The following is a 19,873-nucleotide window of genomic DNA, read 5'->3' as shown; positions in this document are numbered from 1 at the left end:
CGATGGTGCCAAAATTGCGGCTTTGCGGCCATTTTTCGCGAAGTGATGTACCACAAACCCATCCCGTACCTTGGGGCACCTGACCTGAGGCCTTAAAATCGGGTACCAGTCGCTGCGTCTCGTAACGGGACACATGCTCGTTTTATCTGCGAAGCTCTAGCTCCATTAGGGGCGAAACGGCGATGGGGTCGTGCCCCCCCCCCCCCCCGGCCGGGACGTATAGCAGAAAACCAATAGGTCCTGTGGTGGTTAACCCGCGCCCTGATGGGGTCTGCCGAGCAGCGCGGTCTGATGGGGGGAACCATTTTGCCCCCCCCCCCCCCTAAGATCTCGAGAACCACGCAACATAGCGACAAGCCGCAAACGGCGTTGGATAGCCCCAACGAAGAACTATCTTGTTACCCAATTTCATTGACCTCGGTCAAACCGATGACGTCACTGGTCAGGTCAAAGGTCGAATTTTCACCGTTTACAGGCATTTCAAGAAATGCGTTGTAAAATCGAGTAAAATGCATTTCATTGAAAATCATCGATGGAGAAATGCTAGTAGGTAAAACACAAATTTTGCTATTTGAGGTCACTACCCAGCCAGCAATTCGCTTGGGCTGAACTGTGGCAAGCGTCGGGCAGCTTGGGCTTAGCTTGGGTTTGCCCACTTTGATCAAAACCAATGTATTTTTTACTAGGGCTGAGCTGGGGCATGCCGCAGCTATGCCCACGTGCGGATAGCAGTATAGCTCAGCCCGACATCTGCCCGCGCATCCAAAACAGGCTTAACTTGGGCGGAGCGCGGACTGATCAAGCTGGCTATGTCCTTCGGCTAACTGGAGTAAAGCCGGAGCTTAGCCATACTTGTTCGGCTGTTCGCGCATGCGCAGTTCTGCGCCAATCATGTGCAGCGTTTGTGACAGTCTGTGCGCTGTGCGACGAGACGACACACCGGTGTTGGGGCATTTGGTGGTTGATGTTTGGGCGCGTGTGACAGCGCGAAGAAGGGATAGTGCTCACTGCTCTTATCAAGTGGACTGGCATGGAGTTTTACAGTAGGTAAGTGTATTGAATGGTGCGCTTGATCGTATGTAAACGTCATGATTTTGACTGAGTTTGACGCCATCAAACATGAAGCTGAATAGCTGTTCAGCCTGGCGACTTATACCCTCGCTCAGAAAAGCTGCATTCCGTGCCTTTATATCTTTTTGAAATAACAGCACTTCTGACCCAGGAAAATGAAATATAAAACACAAATATTTATCTACTTATCACCGAGCACGCTCATTCTCTGTCCGCATTTAAAATCAAATGAACATTTTATACGGATCAATGAGAAGTGTTTTTACAGTATTAATGCATCAATAAGTTATTTTTCAAGCAAACATGCAATGTAAATTAAACCAACTAATCTCTTTTTCAGGTACGTACCATTAGAGCAAATGTTTCCAAAAATGGAATAGTTATACAAACCAGGACCGGGTGGACGCCGCAGTCGCCCTCGCCAAGTGGTTTAGCGGAAACTGCCTGCTTATAATTAAGTAGGTATACCTACATATACGGAAACTGCGCCGAAAGCTGGCCGACCACCTACTGCAGATGTGTGTGTGTGGAGGAGCCAGACGCCTCCAAAGCTCCCATTCACCAGAGTGAAGTTCCTTATAAACGATTGTTTGCTTATTGCTTTATGTCTTATGAGCGATTACTTGCTGTCCTTACTTTATGCTTTCAGTTGAGTGTTTAACCAAGTATTATGAACGGGGAGGGAGGCTAGCGGGCCTTGTGATTGTTTTATAGTTTTGATGGCGTTTTTCATGACTCATGCCATGTTACTGCTGCAGTTTGCAGTCCACTGTTTCATGTATTTGTGTTTCTGTGTCAGAAGTGGTATGATTATTGAAGTGCGTGAAATTATTCCACGCGGAAATAATTGTACGTGCAAATTTGTTTGGAGAATTTTGTGAATAAACGAGAGACTTTTGGGCGCTACTGGTGTTCGGTTGTTTAAATTCTATTACAAGCTATTTCGGCCTTATCTCGGTCTAGTTACGGTATTGTATTATAACGGAAAATTCGGCAGGGAAGATAAAGAAAGCTAAAAATGGTGAAGAGGCGAGGCACGACAACGAACCAACGATCGATTCGATTTTGTCCAGTTTGGATACCGGTGCTGGAGTCCGGTGATGGTAACCGGCGATGGAGCCCGGTGATGGAGACCGGTGATGGAGCCCGGTGGTGGAGCCCGGTGATGGAGCCCGGTGGTGGAGCCCGGTGCTGGAGACCGCGGTTATGGAGCCCGGTGATGGTGACTGGTCGTGGAGCCCGGTGCTGTAGACCGGTGCTGGAGGAGCCCGGTGATGGAGCCCGGTGATGGAGCCCGGTGCTGGAGACCGGTGCTGGAGACCGGCGATGGTGCCCGGTGATGGTGCCTGGGTGGTGAGCGGCGAGTGCTCCGGTTTGTTGACCGATTAAGGTGCACGGTTTGGCCGCGGTTTTATGACCGAAGATAATGTTTTTGATATTTTGTGTGTGTGCGTTTTAGTGATCTTGAAGATCAGAGGGGCGTGTGTCAGAAGTGGTATGATTATTGAAGTGCGTGAAATTATTCCACGCGGAAATAATTGTACGTGCAAATTTGTTTGGAGAATTTTGTGAATAAACGAGAGACTTTTGGGCGCTACTGGTGTTCGGTTGTTTAAATTCTATTACAGTTTCATTTGACGTGTCTGTAGTCGTTTGAAATATACATTCAGTCAAAGTCAACCACTACTTTCCTTTTGCAATGCTCGAGCCTCGATGACCGGTTAACAGAGCATGAGTGACCGTAACAATTTTAAATATGCATTGAAACCGCACAACCTGCTGAAAGTGCATTGGCTGCTCCTTGCTACTTGATCCAGTGTGAAGCAAAAGCAAGATGAAGTCAAGTCGAGACTTGAGAAAACAGGAGCCATCACTCGAGCCGAACCCGAGCAAAGCCACAGCAGTTTGCAATGTATAAACTCCATTCACTTCTATGGCTTAAGTCGGGATAGACAGGGCACACAGAGTGGGCTTGCCGGAGTTCAGCCCGCTCGGGCCCAGAGTAATCTCCATTATATAAATGGATTCACTGCTCGGGCTTAAATCGGGCTAACGCCAATCGTCGCTCAACTAGGGCTAAACTACGGCTGTCCGGAGGTCGCAGAGCGGGCATACCTCCGGCAGAGCATGGGCTTTAGTCGGCGTATTTGTGTCATACGCCGACTTTAGCCCAAGCCCTAGCCGACTTTAGCCCGACTAAAAATCTCGGGCAATCCGCACTTGAGCCTGCTTGGGCCCGGAGCAAAATTGCTGGCTGGGTAATACCAGGTCAGGTCACAGAGGTCAGTTCACTGAGGGTCACAAATTAAAAATATCATGTGATGCATGTTTATGGTCCATTTTATATGCCAAATGCGTATATGTGGGACAGGCAGCCCTTGGGGTCAGTTGAGATTATGTTTTGGTGAAGGTCAGGTCAAGGTCAGGTCAAATTAGGTCAAATTTCAAAGTTGATATTTTTGCACAAAATGGGCATCGATTCGGTGCAGCTCGTCACGGGGAGTTCAATGATGGTCGTTGTTTTGCGTTACGAGGTCTAGAATTGCCAAAAATTGAGTTCAAAAATTTGACGTCATCAATTTTTAACAGTTTTTTCCCTATAACTTGGCCAAAAAAAAGAGGTATCGATCTAAAATTTGGTATGTATATCGAAGAGCGGAGGGACTATCACATATATTCCGGTTTTTTCGAAATTAAAAAAAAAATGTTGGAAATTTTATAAGTTTTTTTTTAAATCTTTTTTGGGGGGGTCAAAATCCCAAAATTTCGAAAATCCGAGATAACAGTTTTGTAGCGCCGTTTTTTCTCTACACAACCACATAAAGAACTTTTAAATTGCTTGTTAACTGTAGAACTGGTGAGCGTTTCAAGATGTCATGTTTTTGCTCATTTTTATTCGAACATGACCTCAGTTTGACCTCAATAACTCCTGACCCGAGGTGACCCGTGACTTGAAATTTTGTGTGAAGGTGTCAACTTGATACCCGGTAATGTAGGTACCTAAAATTTGGCGGCGCTGCGCGCCCGCCGTTTTCTCGCTATTTAAGAAAAACCACAGGGGGGCCCAAAATGCCCCCCATCAGGGCGCGGGTTAAACCTGTCTCGCACGCCATGTCTCATATTTGACCCTCAGGTAAACCGATGGCCTCCTGAGAGCAAAAACGATGAAGACTGACGATTTTGTCAGAGTTATGCGCGATGAATGTTAACCCGACAGTCGCTGGGGTATTTCACCACCCAACACTTTCGGAGGAATGTTCAGTATTGGTAGACATATTTATGAAATCTGGTGGCCAAGAGATTTCACTTTCTGAGGAGAGACGTTATACAGCCTCAGCCGATAACTCGAGAACCAACAACTGTAGAGGGACGAGCCAGTGTTTGGTGTCGGCGACGGGAGGCTGTGTTTGAGCTCGGCACTTAAAATGCATGCAATGGCATTAACGTAGCCGTAGGTACGTAGGTTTCAGCTTTTACATGGATATTCAAATAAAAGTACAGGCATCAACAACATCTTTATTTATGCATCTGTTTGCAATGTCACACCTTGCAACATGCAAATCTTGGACAAAACTCGATATGATCGGGCGATTTAAATATGAAAAAATGAACATGAGGCGCAGTCGTAATGATCTGCAGAGTCATAGGCACCACGACATATTGTACAACTTTTCAGAAAACAATGTGGCACACCAGTTCTCAGCGAAGAATTCAGCACATCGGCAAATGGCACACCGAACGGCACACGTAAAACTGGGTGTGATTGAGTGACTCAAATATCAAAAAGATGAACATGACGCGCGTAACATCGTAACGTTCTGCACAATGCAGCCTGACAAGCGAGCAAGCTCTTGAGCCCGCGACCTAACGATCAATTATTTAAAAAATCACCGTGGCAAAGGGCACAGCGTTTAACGTCGTCCGGTGTCGCACCGAGACCTTTCAGCGCCGTCCGGTGTCGCGCTGAGGCCTTCAGCGTCCGCCTCGTTTGGTGATGGCCCGTCCGAGACGCTGGGGCGGCGGCGGCGGCGCGGAGGGCGCGGACTGGCGACCGCCCAGATCCGCCGGCCGCCGCGGGCAGTATTTGACGGTGTGTGCGTTGTCCCCGTTAGCGCCGCACGTGGGGCAGGTGTAGACGCGCAGTATGGGGCAGCTGATGCGCCCCCGGTCGTCCTGCCGAGGGGAGGGGGAGGGGAGTTCGGTATACAGACCTGCGCTGATTGGCGATATGGCACCTCCGGCGGGGACAATTTATTGCCCGCTCTCGGTATTGTGGGCCACTTTGTTTGTAAGCTCAATGCAGAAGGCTCACCGATTGCGAAGGGCTTTATGTAAATATCAGCATATGATCCTCACTTGCTAGGTTCCGTGCGTCTGATGTTAATTGTTTGACCGCTTATCCCGCTTAAGATTTACGCATTGTCTGCACCAGTGTCACGTATATGTTTGAAACTTTACATACTTGTTATTTAACATAATTATAATGTACCAAATAACATTTCAAACCATCAAAGCCCAAATCTAGCCACTTATCTATCCAACACAAAACTCAAACGGATTTGAGAGCGGTAGCAACTGTGCTAGCGGCCGACTCAGCAGTATGTCCCATCCCTCACCTTCAGGATGTGGCTGCGGTAGACGCACGGCAGCTCGTTGTTGTTCTTGCAAAACACACAGTGGTTGGGCTGCTTGGAGCGTTTGCGTGCCGCTGACCTGCCGCCGCGCGGGGGCCGGTGCGGCGGGAGGTCGGGCCGCTCGCCGAGAGCTGATCGGGCGAGCCCCTCGCCGCGACCGTTGATCGCTGGCCGACCGTCGCTCGCCGGCGGGCCGCCGTGGTGAGCCGACTCGCCGCACACACGGTCGGCCGGGCGGTAGGTGGCGCCACTGTTGTAGGTGGCGCTGTAGTCGCGGCACACCTGCCAGTACCGGGACCAGAGGACGCCTCGGAGCTCCCAATCGGGGCGCGCTGGCTGGCGGTGTGGAGATAATGACACCAAGTCCGGAGGCTCTTCCAGAGGCGAGTCTCGGCCGTTGGCACGAAACTCGTCCATGATCCGACAAAAGTCCGCGACTGGAGGCAGACACATCGAACCATTAACGAATATAATTCCCCGTGCCAAACTCGGGCAATTTTCATTCGTGCACTGTTCGTACCGGGAGTTCCTAAATAAACAGTCGAATTATTTTTGCTTCTAGTGGCGTCAACTAACAAAATCACAACAATCAAATTGCACGTGATGATAGCACGTGCAATGCCATTTTATTTCATACCAAAATCAATCACTTTCTATCATGCAGCCGTATAGTACAGACATAAAAACAAAAATAGTACATTTCTATTTTGAGACAAAGTCAATCGTTGCAACACAACGTAAGCTACGCCGACACTTAAAAAGGACCCAAGTGCCATCAAGAACCGTCATTTTAAGTATAGTTGAGAAGTTTTTGGCAAGAGGTAGTGTGGAGAACGTAAAAAAGGGCAAATGTGGCCGAAAAAGAACCAAGAGGACGCCTTTAAACGCCCAAAAGGCACGAGAAGCCCTCCAGAGGAGCCCACAAAAGTCGCTCAGACGGCTGGGCCAGGAACTGGGCTGTAGCAAAACCACCGCTCACCGTTTGGCCAGAAACGACGTTCAGCTGTTCCCGTATAAGGTCTCCGTTCACCAAGCACTGTCGAAAGTCGACAAACAGTCACGGCTTCTTTACAGCGGCTGGTTTTTGAGAAATTGCGAGCAGGACAATGAGTTCCTTCACCGAATCTGGTTCAGCGACGAAGCCCATTTTCATATGGATGGCCGCGTGAACTCCCAGAATTTTCGATTCTGGTCGACGGAGCCACCCGATTTGGTCGCGGAAGCCCCTCTGCACAGTGTGAAGTGCACAGCCTGGTGTGCAATGAGCAGCAGTGGCATAATCGGACCTTTCTGGTTTGAGAACGACGCTGGGGAGTCTGTCACCGTCAACGCTCAGCGCTACCGGCAAGTCCTAGCCAAGTTCTGGACTGCGCTGAACAGGCGGCTGGGTGGAGACAGGCAGCTGATGGACCAACAATGGTTCCAACAAGACGGAGCCTCGGCGCACACGGCCGTTGCGACTCGAGAATGGCTGCGGAACCGATTCGGTTCGCGGGTTATCTCCCGCAGAGAGGTGCGGACCTGGCCCCCGCACTCTCCGGATCTGACCCCACTTGACTTCTTTCTCTGGGGTCACCTGAAGTCACAGGTCTACAAAAGCAACCCCAGAACCACAGATGACCTCAAGAGGGCCGTGTCGTCCGCGGTGCGCCGAGTGCGGCCGGAGATCTGCCGGGCTGCGGTGGAGTCCGCTCGGCGACGCGCAGAGCTGTGTGTGGAGCGAGAGGGGGCTCATCTGGAACACGTCCTCTGTGGCCGCAAATGAAGAGACAGCAAAAAGAAGATGGTATCACGTGAAATGGCATCGACTATTGTGTATGTTAGAAAGTGATTCGTTTTTGTCATGCCTTCCATGCTGATAATATACAGCTTTTACATACGACTGTTTATTTAGGAACTCCCGGTACTAACAGGTTTACGGGGTCGGAGTCGAAGTCGCGGCCAGACTACGTGGGAGTGAACAATATAGTCCGTTTTTCTTATCTTTAGACTTCACTCCAAGATGTGCAGATAACTTAGCACGTGACGTCACACAATTTGATAATAAAAATCAAGCGTCACGCTCATTGCCACTGGCTCTAAAAGCGAACACACCATATGTCTGCTGTGTATCAAGGAAATCTGAGACTTTTATATATCTTTTGAAATTTATATCCATTCGTATACAATAATATGCAATGCTCTCAAAACTTCGGCAAGGAAAACCGATCGGTGCACAAGCGAGACAAGTGGTTTATAATGTTTACCAATATTTTATTCGAAAGAAAGATGAATACCTCAAGCAAGGTGATGAGAGTGCAGCGGCTAGCATTAACGTAGCGAAGGAGACCAGCTCTGCTACTGGAGTGTCGATTGCCTCTGTTAATGCATTCAAGAGTGGAATAGAGACACATGGATGCCAGTCTCCAGCCCGCCAGCGCCCTAACAGGGGGCCACGCGAGTACTTCGACGAGTTTGACCAGTGTGCGTTCAGAAGAATGGTGCATGCCATGTACCTGGAAGGGAAAAAGGTCACTTTGGACACCATTAGAGCGGCAGTTCAGGACAAGTTCGAGCAGACTATCTCACGCTCAACCATACGAAAGCAGCTGTTCCAAATAGGATTCAAGTTCCGACAAGTGAACAACCGAAAGCTGCTGGTTGAAAAACCTCAGGTGGTGGCAGCCCGGAACGCGTTCCTGAGACGCATTCGGAAGATTAGAAGCTCCGACCCAGAGCGCACTATAGTGTACTTGGACGAGACCTGGTATAACCAGTTTGATATGCGAACGGTCGCGTGGTTGGACAGTGACGACGTGGCCGGCCATAAGCCAGTGACAGGGAAGGGCAAGCGCCTAATCATAGTCGATGCTGGCTCGGACAGCGGCTTCACCCCAGGAGCATTCATGTGTATGAGGACGGACGGCAAGTCTGCCGACTATCACACGTCTATGAACGCGAGCTGTTTCGAGGACTGGTTTCGACCCCAACTTCTGCCGAACCTGCCAGCGAATAGCGTGATCATTATGGATAACGCCTCGTATCATTCAAGATGTGCTAACAAGGCACCTACAGCTAGCTGGAGGAAGGAAGCGATCCAAGAATGGCTGCGGGTACATGATGTCAATCCTGATCCGGACTTGCGGAAGGTCGAGCTTCTTGAGCTGGTTCGCCCTCTGAAACAGACACGCGAGTATGTGTTGGACAAGGTGGCACAGGAGGCCGGTCATGAAGTACCTACTGAGGTTGCCCCCATATCATTGCGACCTCAATCCGATTGAAATGGTTTGGGCAAACATGAAGACGCACGTCCGCCAGTTCAACAACACTGGGCATCTGAATGACGTGGAAAGGCTGCTGCTGGATAGCCGAGACGCCGCGCCACCGGACTTGTGGCGAAACTGCTGCCGCCACGTGCGAGAACTGGAAGAGGTGTACTGGCGAGCAGATGGTATGATGGAGGACATCGAGCCAGTGATCGTGTCACTTCAGGATTCGAGCAGTGACGACAGTGACAGTGAAAGTGATTGAGGGCGCATGGGACCTACGATGGCTTCGGTGAACCAAACATACCCAATATACGAGTACGACTCCTGTGTTTCCTGTCTTTTGTAATTTGTATTACGAGTTACTGGTGGTAGATTTGTAGACACTAGCGGGTAATACGAGCAAAACATGTCATCACATTGAAATAGTATGTATATTTGTTAATTTCGATCAATGCTGCATTCATCGCTAAACACACGCTCATATAGCCAACTCGTGTTGGTAGCCTGCGCCGCTGAACACGCATGTCCTGCGGGTTGCCTACCTCCACAGGCATAATTCATCTCCGCCTCTCGTCACGCAGTCTAACCCGTCCACATGATACTTCGTGAGGATTACAACGTCACAGTCAATACTATCGAAAACGCGTTCACTCAAATGTCTGCGATAGCGAACCACAAACCAAGTGCTTCACGACAGTCGCCAGAACTTGTTACGAGCCACACGCCGAGCTCCTTCAAGAATTTCCTTGCATTGGTTCCGCACTCGCAGTCGCACGCACCTGCGGTTTCAAAAAACTTCGGCTGGAACCAAGCCCTATAGGTCTTGAACTAAAGTCACTGATGATGACTTGTGTCCATTTGCAGAATAGTTCATTTCCAAGTGATATTCGCTTTTATAGGTACCCTTTAATTCATCGGATCGATAGTTCGGTTAGCATACCAAACTTTATCCAACTTAATTTTTGTAGCAGGTAGGTATAAGTACCTACCTATTTATGTAATACACATTTGTGAGACTACAAATCTGCACTTGCCGCACCCAAGAGCGCCACTCTCCAGGCTTCCAGGCTTCAAGGCAATATTTTCTGTTTCCGAAGGGCTTGATTTTTTCTAAGCCATGCTTTGTCTCGTGCATATCTTGCGAAACATCTTGGAGTGAAGTCTAAAGATAAGAAAAACGGACTTATAGCCGTTTTCACGACGGCCATCTGGCACACATTTGGTGCACATCTGGTGCAAATCAGGTGGAGATTTGGTCAAATCAGGTTCAGTATAGCCGTTTCACGACGGCCATCTGGTACACATTTGATGCACATCTGGTGCAAATCAGGTGGAGATTTGGTCAAATCAGGTTCAGTGTGTCTCTTAGTAGCTATCAGCTAGGGTTAAACTAATTGCTGATATGCCTGCTTTGTTGTATTATTAGAGAGCATCATCGATTATGACACTGAAATAAATTCATAAAATGAAGATGTTTGCTGTAAAAAAGATTAGGTGCAGCTTTGGTCAAATAAGGTGCACACGCCGGAGAGACCGTCGTGAAAACGGCTAATATTGTCCGGAGTTTAAATATGAGCCACCAAAAATCTTACCCACTGCATAGCTCAGTCATGCCCTTCACCTAGCTTGAAAATAGCGTCCCTCGTAACCTTTCGATGCCGAGGCTTAGGCATCCCGCTAAAAGTTAGGCATATGCTATTTAAAAATTATGAAACACATTTGCGGTGTAAGCTAGCAGGATTGCATCAAGAAAGATTAAAGGATATCAGACATGAACTTCACTTTAAAGGTAGTGTGCCACCTTCCAATGATTTCCCATTTTATTTTTCCTCGTTAGGCGGCACGGGCGGACATCGATAGCAGCGCCTCTATCGGTCACTAGGGAAAGCTTGGCTGTAGGCGACGAAATACCGGCTGAGTTGTCACACGTTGAATAAGTTTATAGACATCCGTCTTGTGAAAAAGTTGAACTTTTGCCTTCAATATTTCTACAGGCAATTTTAGAAGTGTCTTCACATAGATTACAAAACCATTTAGATTATTGTATTCACTTCAAGCCTTTCCTATTGTTCTTGACGATGATGCGGGAACTATTTCTAATTAGTGTTTCTAGCTTAGTAAAAGAAAATATTAAGCAAACGATGAAAAAAGCATAAATGGTAGATTTTATATGCAGTTTCCTCTAACAATTGATGGTAAATTATCTACATATCAAGGAAAAGATGCATGCTAACTGATAAATTAAAGTTCCTGGGGCCAGTTGTTTTCCTCTTTTCTTTCGTCGCCCCAATGGCCGCGAATACACTTGTGATAACGCCTATCGTAGGATAAGAAGCTTCTGTTTTTACCTAATATTGCAAAACAAAATAAAAATGGGCCTGGAATAGTGCCTTTTTCGCCTAAAAGTTTATCGGTTTTTCGATACCTATGTATAACAACTGTAGTGGGCTGACCTGCAAACAGGCGTCGGCAACAATCGCGAATGCGACGCACATGTGACAATAAGCAAAGGTCATTATAGAGTTACGACGTACGGGAATGAGTTATCAGCTGTCTAATCGTAGACAACACAATGTCGAACCTTAAACTGTAAGCCTGTATTGGTATTGTTTCTTTTATTTGGCTGTCGAACATTATTTATGGTTTGAAATATGATTTTATGTAAAATAATTGATATGAAAAAGCCGTCTCTTAAGTTATGACCCCATTTCACCACACGCAAGTGGCAGAAATGACAATGATCAGCTGACGCATTTTTCTTGGCCGAAGTCAGAGCGCGCGGCCCGACGCACCACCACCGCACCACAAAGTATGAGCAGAAGCCGCGCCCAAAGCCAGGGCCCCGGTAACCTGAGGTAGCCGAGTCGGGGCAGCGTGCGCTGACCCAAGCCGGGGCCGCGGCTTTGGGCGCGGTCTACCGCATCCCCGGGCAGCCCCGGGCTATCACATGACACCGGGAGGACGCGCGGCCCCGGCTTGGGCCAGCGCACGCTGCCCCGACTCGGCTACCTCACGTTACCGGGGCCCTGGCTTTGGGCGCGGTCTACCGCACCACCTAACAGGCGTGTTCGAAACCGCAGGAGATGATGATGAACGGGTTTATCGAAACTTGATTGGATGAGCCTATCGGTAATAGCGATTTCAGTGTGTGCATTTATTGTTCATAGTGGTGTGAAATGTGGTTGGGGTACGACCGACAACCCGTCGGGGCGAATTTCGCACTGGGGTACTCAAAATTTGAAGAATTTAAGACGTTTCCATGAGTTTTGAAGGTATGGATAAGTTCTAAAAATCCGGTTCTCCTTATCTGGGCCATTAACTCCATACGGTCCAGGAAAGCTGGCACACTACCTTTAACCCGGCAGGCGGTGGGCCTCCCGGCCACCTTCCGCGCGGGGGGGGGGGCATTTTTTGCCCCCCCCCCCCGTATCTCCGAAACTACTAAACGGATCCGGAAAATTCAAACGGCGTTCGATAGCCCTGTCAAATTTATGAAGGGAAACCAAATTTCATTGACCTCGGGTCACCGATGACATCACAGGTCAGGTCAAAGATAAAATGTTTCACCGTTCACGGGGCTTCTAGGGAAAGCGTTATAACACCGAGTAAAACGCATTTTGTCGAAAATCAGCGATAGAGCGTCAGTTGTCTAGTACATATGTTGCTATTAGAGGTCACTGGTCATACCAGGTCAGGTCACAGGTCAGGTCACCAAAGGTCACCAAGGGACCACATGAACACAACTTTACTAAGGTTGTGCGATGCATGTTTTATGGCCAGTTTTTCATTTCCAACTCAATGGTGTTGGTTATAAGACCATCAGGTACGGTTTAGGTCACTTTCTGGTGAAGGTCAGGTCAAGGTCAGGTCAAAAAAGGTCAAATTTCAAAATTGATATTTTTTCATAAAATGGGTATTGATTCGATGCAGCTCGTCACGGGGAGTCTAATGGTGGTCTTTGTTTTGCGCTACGAGGTCTAGAATTGCTAAAAATTGAGTTTGAAAATTTGACGTCATTAATTCTGAAGTTTTTTTGCTATAACTTGGCCAAAAAAAAAGAGGTATCGATCTCAAATTTGGTATGGAGATAGAAAGCGTAGGGACTATCACATATATTCCGTTTTTTTCGAAATTTAAAAAACTTTTTGGATTTTTCGGCTATGATATTCAAAAAAATCTATTTTTGATTTTTGGGGGGTCATAGTCCAAAAAATTCGAAAAAACGAAATAGCAGTTTTGTGGCCTTCTTGAGTCCACACCTTTTATGTTTGAAACATTTTTCTGTATCTCTAAAGCTGTAGGCCTGACAGCTCTTCCCGCGAAACCTTTTTTTGGTCGAAAATGGCGGAAATGACGTCACTATGACGTCATTAGTGGCCAACCTATCATAGCCTTTGGAAATATTTTTGGTCACCATGTGCGCTAGCTATTCCCGGGAGGGTACTGAAAGTTTGGTGACGATCGGCGCAGCGGTTCTCGAGATATATCGAAAAACTAAAGGGGGGGGGCAAAAAATGCCCCCCCCCCACCGCCTGGAAGATTAATGACATAGGGTTCGTTATCTTAATTAACAGGTTGGCTCATAAAAAGTTCGTGAACGTTGTTCGTTTATTTGAAAGTTCACAAATTCTTCCACCCAAAGTCATCTGTTCCCGAACCATTGTCTGTTCACGAGCAGTTCGTGAACAAGTCATCATTTATTATATTTTTGCATCAGAATTTTGATGGTCACATATACACGGTTGCAGGACTGTTCTTTTGTGGAAAATGCACTAATCCCATCTCAAGAATCTAATCCCTGCAAGATTCGACACTGAAATTCTGCTTTTTTTACGCTGAATGACGTCATGACCCTATACCCATACTTGCTTGGATCTACACCTAGCCCTCGCCCGTAATGGTGTTTTTCCAGCCGCAAACGTATAAGGAGGGGGGGGGGGGGGTCCGTTGAACCCCCTTGCCAGGGTTGTGCTTGACTCATGAGTCGAGTCAGAAATTTGACTCAACTCTGACTCAAATGAGTCAGATTTGAGTCGAGTCGGATAAAATGCTGAGCTGTTGAGTTGAGTCAGAGTTGAGTCAGGAAAATAACTTTTTTATGTCAAACATTAGGAACATGAGTTAGCTGACTCAACTTTCTAGAAACAAGCTTTTCATTCTCCCCCCCCCCCCCCCCCGGTTAACAACTTCGCCCTGGCCCTGCTGCCGGATTTTTTGCACCCCTCCCCCGCTCAACAACTTTTTTATCTGAGTCAATTTTGAGTCAACTCACTTGACTCAACAAAAAATTTGAGTCAAGTTTGAGTCGACTCATATTTTCATTGAGCCGCTTGAGTCATGAGTCGAGTCAAGGGAAAAATTCAGCTCCTTGTTTGAGTCAGAGTTTAGTCAGGGCTTTCTAAAGTTGAATGATGAGTCGAGTCGGCAATTTTTTTTAGTCGAGCACAACCCTGCCCCTTGCCGTTTCGCCCGTGATCGAGCTAGAGCTTCGCGGAAAAACGAGCGTGTTGCCCGTGACGAGAGGAAGCCGATGATAACCAATTTTAAGGTCCTAGGTCATTGGTTGACCTTCCAGGTCAGGTCAGTGACCCAAAAGTCGGGAAAATCGGGACCAGTTAGAACGTCGTTAAGTGCAGCTGCTATGTAATGGAGTTTTGTAATGCCCACTTTAATTTTACCGTCTTCATCCGCTTGTAATGTCAATGTTATTTTACCGCCTCTTTTTCGTTTTCATATCGTATTGCCATGTCTCTCGTTCAGCGCCGGCCGCGCGGGGCCGACTTTGCCGACTTTGCCGACTCTCCCGAGCTCCGGCTGAGCTGCGCCAACTCCGCGTGCCGCGCCGCCGCCCAAGGCACGTCAGTCACGATGACACGCATGCCCATTGCCCATCTTAGGAGGATTTAGCGGCGCGCGCTATTCATCTATCTCGACTCCGGCTGTTACTGTACAAAGCCTTAGATCTACCGTTTATATACTTGTAGTTGTCCATCATAGTTTAGTCACACTTATCTAATGCCAGGTGCGCCTCGGGCAGTAATCGGTGTAAACTCCGCCCCGTACCCATTTTTCTAGCCACTAGCGTACTGTAACGTTTCATTTCCGTCCATCGCTAACCACTAAGATCGTAGTGCGTGGGATGCCCGAGGCTAGCTCGGGACATTCCCGGGAGTGCAGAGGCAGTCTCCGGCTGGCTCTCAAACTGTGCACTTCCAGTGAAACTCAACTCTTGTGACCAGTGCACTGGTCACAAGAGTTGAGTTGGTGGCCCATGGGAGGAGCTTTTCCAGGAAAGTTGGTGGGGCAAAAAGATGTCAAACCTACAACGTCCGATTGTTAAGTTAGATAAAATACAACAATGAATCAATTCTTTTCATTACAGATATCATATTTTGCATTAAACAGACACTTCAAAGCTCCTGAATGCGAAAAACGTTGGTTTGCTAAGCAGCAAAGTCCTGCAAATCGGCTAAGTTAGTGGGACAAAACGCTTACTGGTGGGGCAAAATGGCAAGTTGGTGGGGCAGCCGCCCCAGTCCCCACCAAGTGAATAGGAAGCTCCGCCCCTGCAGTGGCCCAGTGACTGTTTACTGCTCTTCAACCTGATCTTCGCTCTGCTCTGCTGTCGACAAGAAAATACAAGAAAATATAACTCTCATCAACGTTTTTTCTTCGCGGGTCAAACACACGTCGGCCGAGCCCGACCCAGCACGATAAAACGGCCGCCGTTACAGTTTTCGGGGTGCTGATCACGAATGTCACGTTTGATTTGATCACAGTGATGTCTTCATGCATTTAGGCCAGATCGGGTAAGGTCAGGTCAGATCAACCAGTAGGGCCCCTACTGGTTGATCTGACCTGACCTTACCCTGTCGGGTATTCGTTATAAGTGCCAATCGCCTCTGGCAGCTTCGTAACATGTTACGAAGGCACCAAAACTACTTTGTAAATGTTTAAATGAAATGGTTGTTAAATTCGATTGCAGCTCCAAAAAAACAAACCTAGAATCATGAAAAAAGCTAAAAAAAAGTGAACCGAGGTCATCAAAGGTGACCTGATCATCAGGTGACCTTGACACCCACCCTAATGCATGGGACCAACATCATATCACATGTTTGAGCGCTTGAAACCACGAAAAGACTGCAAACGCGCAGCTAATGCGAGCCGACATACGCCGAATCGCGATGCCGGCCAAACACGGTCTCGAGAAATAGGTCACGGGTCGAAGGTCTTTGGGTCAGGATCATGAAACGTTTCAGGTAGGCATAAAATTGATTAACTCGAGGGTAATGAAAGTTTCGTCGCGATCGGTCGCGTTTTACGCGATTTATTCACGAAATACCGAGGGAGGTCCGTTGGACCCCTCGTTCGACGTCGAGGTCGTCGGGGACGACCCCGATGGGCGAGAGCTCCAAAAAACAGCTCCAAACACGGTCTCGAGATGTCACAATGAAAATGACGTACGTCACAGCCCCCAGGGGTAAAAATTTTCGAAAATCGGAATAGTGGCGTTAGAAGCCATGAGTTTTTTTTTGCGAATACTTTCTAAACTTATGAAGCTAGAGCAAAACGAACACACCATTGATATCCACTTGTCAATCCGCAATAAAATGCATATGCTTCAACCTCGAAAGATCTAGGTCAAAATCTGACCTGATGAGAACACGTGAGCCCAACGTCAATAAGCATCACGAGTCTTGACGATCTGACCACAATGAAGACCATTCGCGCGGCTGTGCTTCTTTTCTGTAAGGACTTGAGTCATCAGCAAAAACATTTTGGTTAGATTTGGTGACCCTTGATGACGTCACGTGACCTTGTCAATTTACAGTGAACAAGGCATCAATGTAGTCAAGTTGGATTGTGAAATGTGAACGATGTCATTCATGGTAGAATTGGCCATTACAACGCGATTTTTTTAGAAAATAAGGCATATTGCTTTCCCTCATTGGATATATAAAGGGGAGGTAAAGAAATTGACCCGACCTTAGGTCTTTGATTGAAAAATCCGATATATTTATGCAAGCTGTAGGTACGTACTACGTACCTAGGGCCTCATTAAATCCGTGGAAAGAAGACCCAAACCGGCTTTCGGTGCACATGCTACACGATTTTTATGCTGAAAACGAAGGCTGAGACAGATGCGACAAACACCGGGATAAGGGAAGCAGTAAAAGGTAGCGTGTGCAGGGGCGGAGCTTCCTATACAGTTGGTGGGGCGACTGCCCCACCATTTTGCCCCACCAACTTTAGCTGATTTCCAAGACTTCGTTGCTTGGCAAATTAATCTTTTTTGCATTGAAGAGCTTTGGAATGTCTGTTTGATGCAAAATATCATCTCTGTAACGATGGGAATTGATTTAATGTGGCATTTTATTCAACTTCATAATCGGACATGTGGACTTGACTTCTTGCCCCACCACCATCCCTGGAAAAGCTCCACCCATGAGCGTGTGGGCTCCCCAAGCCCCATTGTCACCGGAAGTTTCCTATTCCAAACTTCCATGAGCACCCAACATACTGTCATGTAACGTGTTACGGAGTTTGTGTCTTGAAGCGGCCGCCTGACGAAACGCGGCATGCAGGTGGCTTTTTTGCAGATGACTTTTTTTGCAACATGAATTCGGAACAAATATCCATACCTTTTTACCTGATGGGCGGGCGACGCGTGGCTCCTAGGTTGCGATTAACTGATGAAAAAATATATATTAGCGAGTCGCAACCCCTTCATTATTTCTAAACACAGCAGTCACTGGCGGATCCCGTGAACATTTAAACTTTAAAGCTAACCTGAACCCCGCAGCGTCCAACATCGACGAAAATAATCATGTTCAATGAAATGGTAAGGGGCGCATCCGCAGCCTGCAACGGATCGCCTCTCTGGATCTACTACTTTAAGACAGCAGTCAGCCTACCCACTTTAACCCTCGCCCGTATACGACCTTTTTACAGCATCTAACACAAGCATGTGATAGATGCTGTATGTAAGTTTAATGTTAACGTTAACGTTGGATGCTGCAAGTTTAAGTTTAACGGACCCTCTCCCCATGGGGAGAGGGTCCGTAGGACCATCGCCATGCCGTTCGGCCCCTGATCAAGCTATACCTTAGCGGAAAAAACGAGCGTGTTGCCCGTGACGAGAGGAAGCCGATGCTACCCTATTTTAATATTGCATGTCATTAATTGACCTTCCAGGTCAGGTCAATGGCCCAGAAGTCGGGGAAATCGGGACCTGCTGGAACTCCATAAAACTAGGCTGTTATTTTTTCGGGGTGCTGACCACGAATGTCATGTTAGTTTTTCTCCCAGATGAGTCTTCACGCATTTCGACTAGGTTGAGTTGGGTCAGGTCAGGTCAGGTCATCTAGTAAGCGTCCTGCCGGCTGTCCGTTGTAGGAGTGAAGTCACCACTGACGGCGTCGTTACATGTTACGAATGCACTAAAACCACGGTATTGGTAAGGCTGACTTCGCACGAGCAGGCATATGAAACTACTCCGTAAATGTTCAAGTGAAGGCTACTTTCGAAATCAGCTTCAAAAACGACCCTAGCAACATGTAACTCGAAAGAGTTAACCAAGGTCATCAAAAGTAAATGACCTTCAACCTGACCATATAAGAATGCCGTTTGCATTACTAATCAGGCTTGTCTACTCGAACGCTTTCCAACGCCGCCTTGCATGCTTGGCTCCGATCAGCCGTTCACGAGCTATCCGTCAAGGGGCAATCCCCCCACGCACCCCCCCCCCCCAGCACCCTGATGATAATTTGCATTACTAATTAGGATTGTCTACTCGAACGCTTTCAACGCCGCATTGCAAGCCTGGCTCCGATCAGCCGTTCCCAAGCTATCGGTCAGGGGGCAACCCCCCTCCCCCCACGCATCCCACCAGTATATCCCCCCACGCATCCCCCCCCCCCAATGATAGTCTGCATTACCAAGGCTTGTCTACTCGACCGCTTTCCAACGTCGCTTTGCAAGCCTGGCTCCGATCAGCCGTTCCCGAGCTATCGGTCGAGGGGCAATCCCCCCTCCCACGCACCCCCTCCCCCCAGTATCCGATGATGACTCGCATTACTAATTAGCCATTAGGCTTGTCTACTCGAACGCTTTCCAACGCGGCCTTGCAAGCCTGAATTCGATCAGGCGTTCCCGGGAAACAAGTTGTCTGTTGTCCCCCCCCCCCCGAAAAAAACTTACTCCGTTTTTGAAATCACCGTTATGTTATTATCCTATACAGCGAATTGGTAGAAATATCTCTAGACCTGATGAATCTAGAGACTTTTCCCAAACCGGTGGCAGCATGTGGAAACGGCAGCAGACTGGAAACGCGCAGACGGTTGGCGCAGACATGAGCTTGAGCTAACACGCGACGCCGAATCGCGATTCCGGCCAAACATGGTCTCGGAAAGTAGGTCACAACTCACAGGTCAAAGGTCATTTGGGTCAGGGTCAATAAGTTTTCAGGGTAGGTGTACAATTGATCAATGCGAGGGTACTGAAAGTTTCGTTGTGATCGGCCGCTTTTTACGCGAGTTATCCGCGAAAAACCCTAGGAGGGGTTGCATGAACCCCCACCCCCACCCCTGTGCCGGCGAGGGTTAAATTTTCAGGATGGATGTAGAGTTCATCAACTCGAGGCCCGATGGTACCTAACGTTTCGCCACGATCAGCCGCTTTAAGCGCGTTTTTTGCAACAAAAAAAAAACTGGGTCCACCGTCCATGCGATAATAACAATGTACAATGTATGTAACAATGTATGTAGGCTTGTACTCACGAAATGCGCTGTCCATCATGAGGAACGTCAGCCAACACTATCCTCCGCAACACATCACACCACTCCCAGTCCAAATCAAAACTGACCGGTATCGGCAGGAAGCTGCGAGATGCGCGCTCCGTCCCTCCGTCCCCTCATGAGA

The 19,873-nt window shown here is 48.0% G+C and overlaps 1 protein-coding gene across 1 annotated transcript; it reads right to left on the bottom strand.

Annotated features, from left to right (window-relative positions):
• Positions 1-4,574: 4,574 nt before the first annotated feature.
• On the bottom strand, positions 4,575-19,849 carry LOC122363575. Its single transcript, XM_043333030.1, has 3 exons — positions 19,818-19,849; positions 5,688-6,142; positions 4,575-5,244 (listed from the first exon to the last, which is right to left on the bottom strand). Exons 2-3 carry the CDS (start codon positions 6,120-6,122, stop codon positions 5,044-5,046), a joined length of 636 nt encoding a protein of 211 aa, XP_043188965.1. The 5' UTR covers positions 6,123-6,142; positions 19,818-19,849; the 3' UTR covers positions 4,575-5,043.
• Between the last annotated feature and the right edge of the window lie 24 nt (positions 19,850-19,873).

Source organism: Amphibalanus amphitrite, unplaced genomic scaffold (genome assembly GCF_019059575.1).
Source record: "Amphibalanus amphitrite isolate SeventyFive unplaced genomic scaffold, NRLGWU_Aamphi_draft 000628F_arrow, whole genome shotgun sequence".
Lineage (NCBI taxonomy): Eukaryota > Metazoa > Arthropoda > Thecostraca > Balanomorpha > Balanidae > Amphibalanus > Amphibalanus amphitrite.
Note: the sequence above shows the minus strand (reverse complement) of the source record. Positions and strands in the feature narration are given on the sequence as shown.

Excerpts from the sequence above, each read along its gene's own strand:
- LOC122363575 (XM_043333030.1), bottom strand. The coding sequence starts at position 6,122 with ATGGACGAGTTTCGTGCCAACGGCCGAGACTCGCCTCTGGAAGAGCCT. Across the intron at positions 5,245-5,687 it reads ACCGCAGCCACATCCTGAAG|GACGACCGGGGGCGCATCAG; the intron begins GTGAGGGATGGG and ends TCCCCTCGGCAG.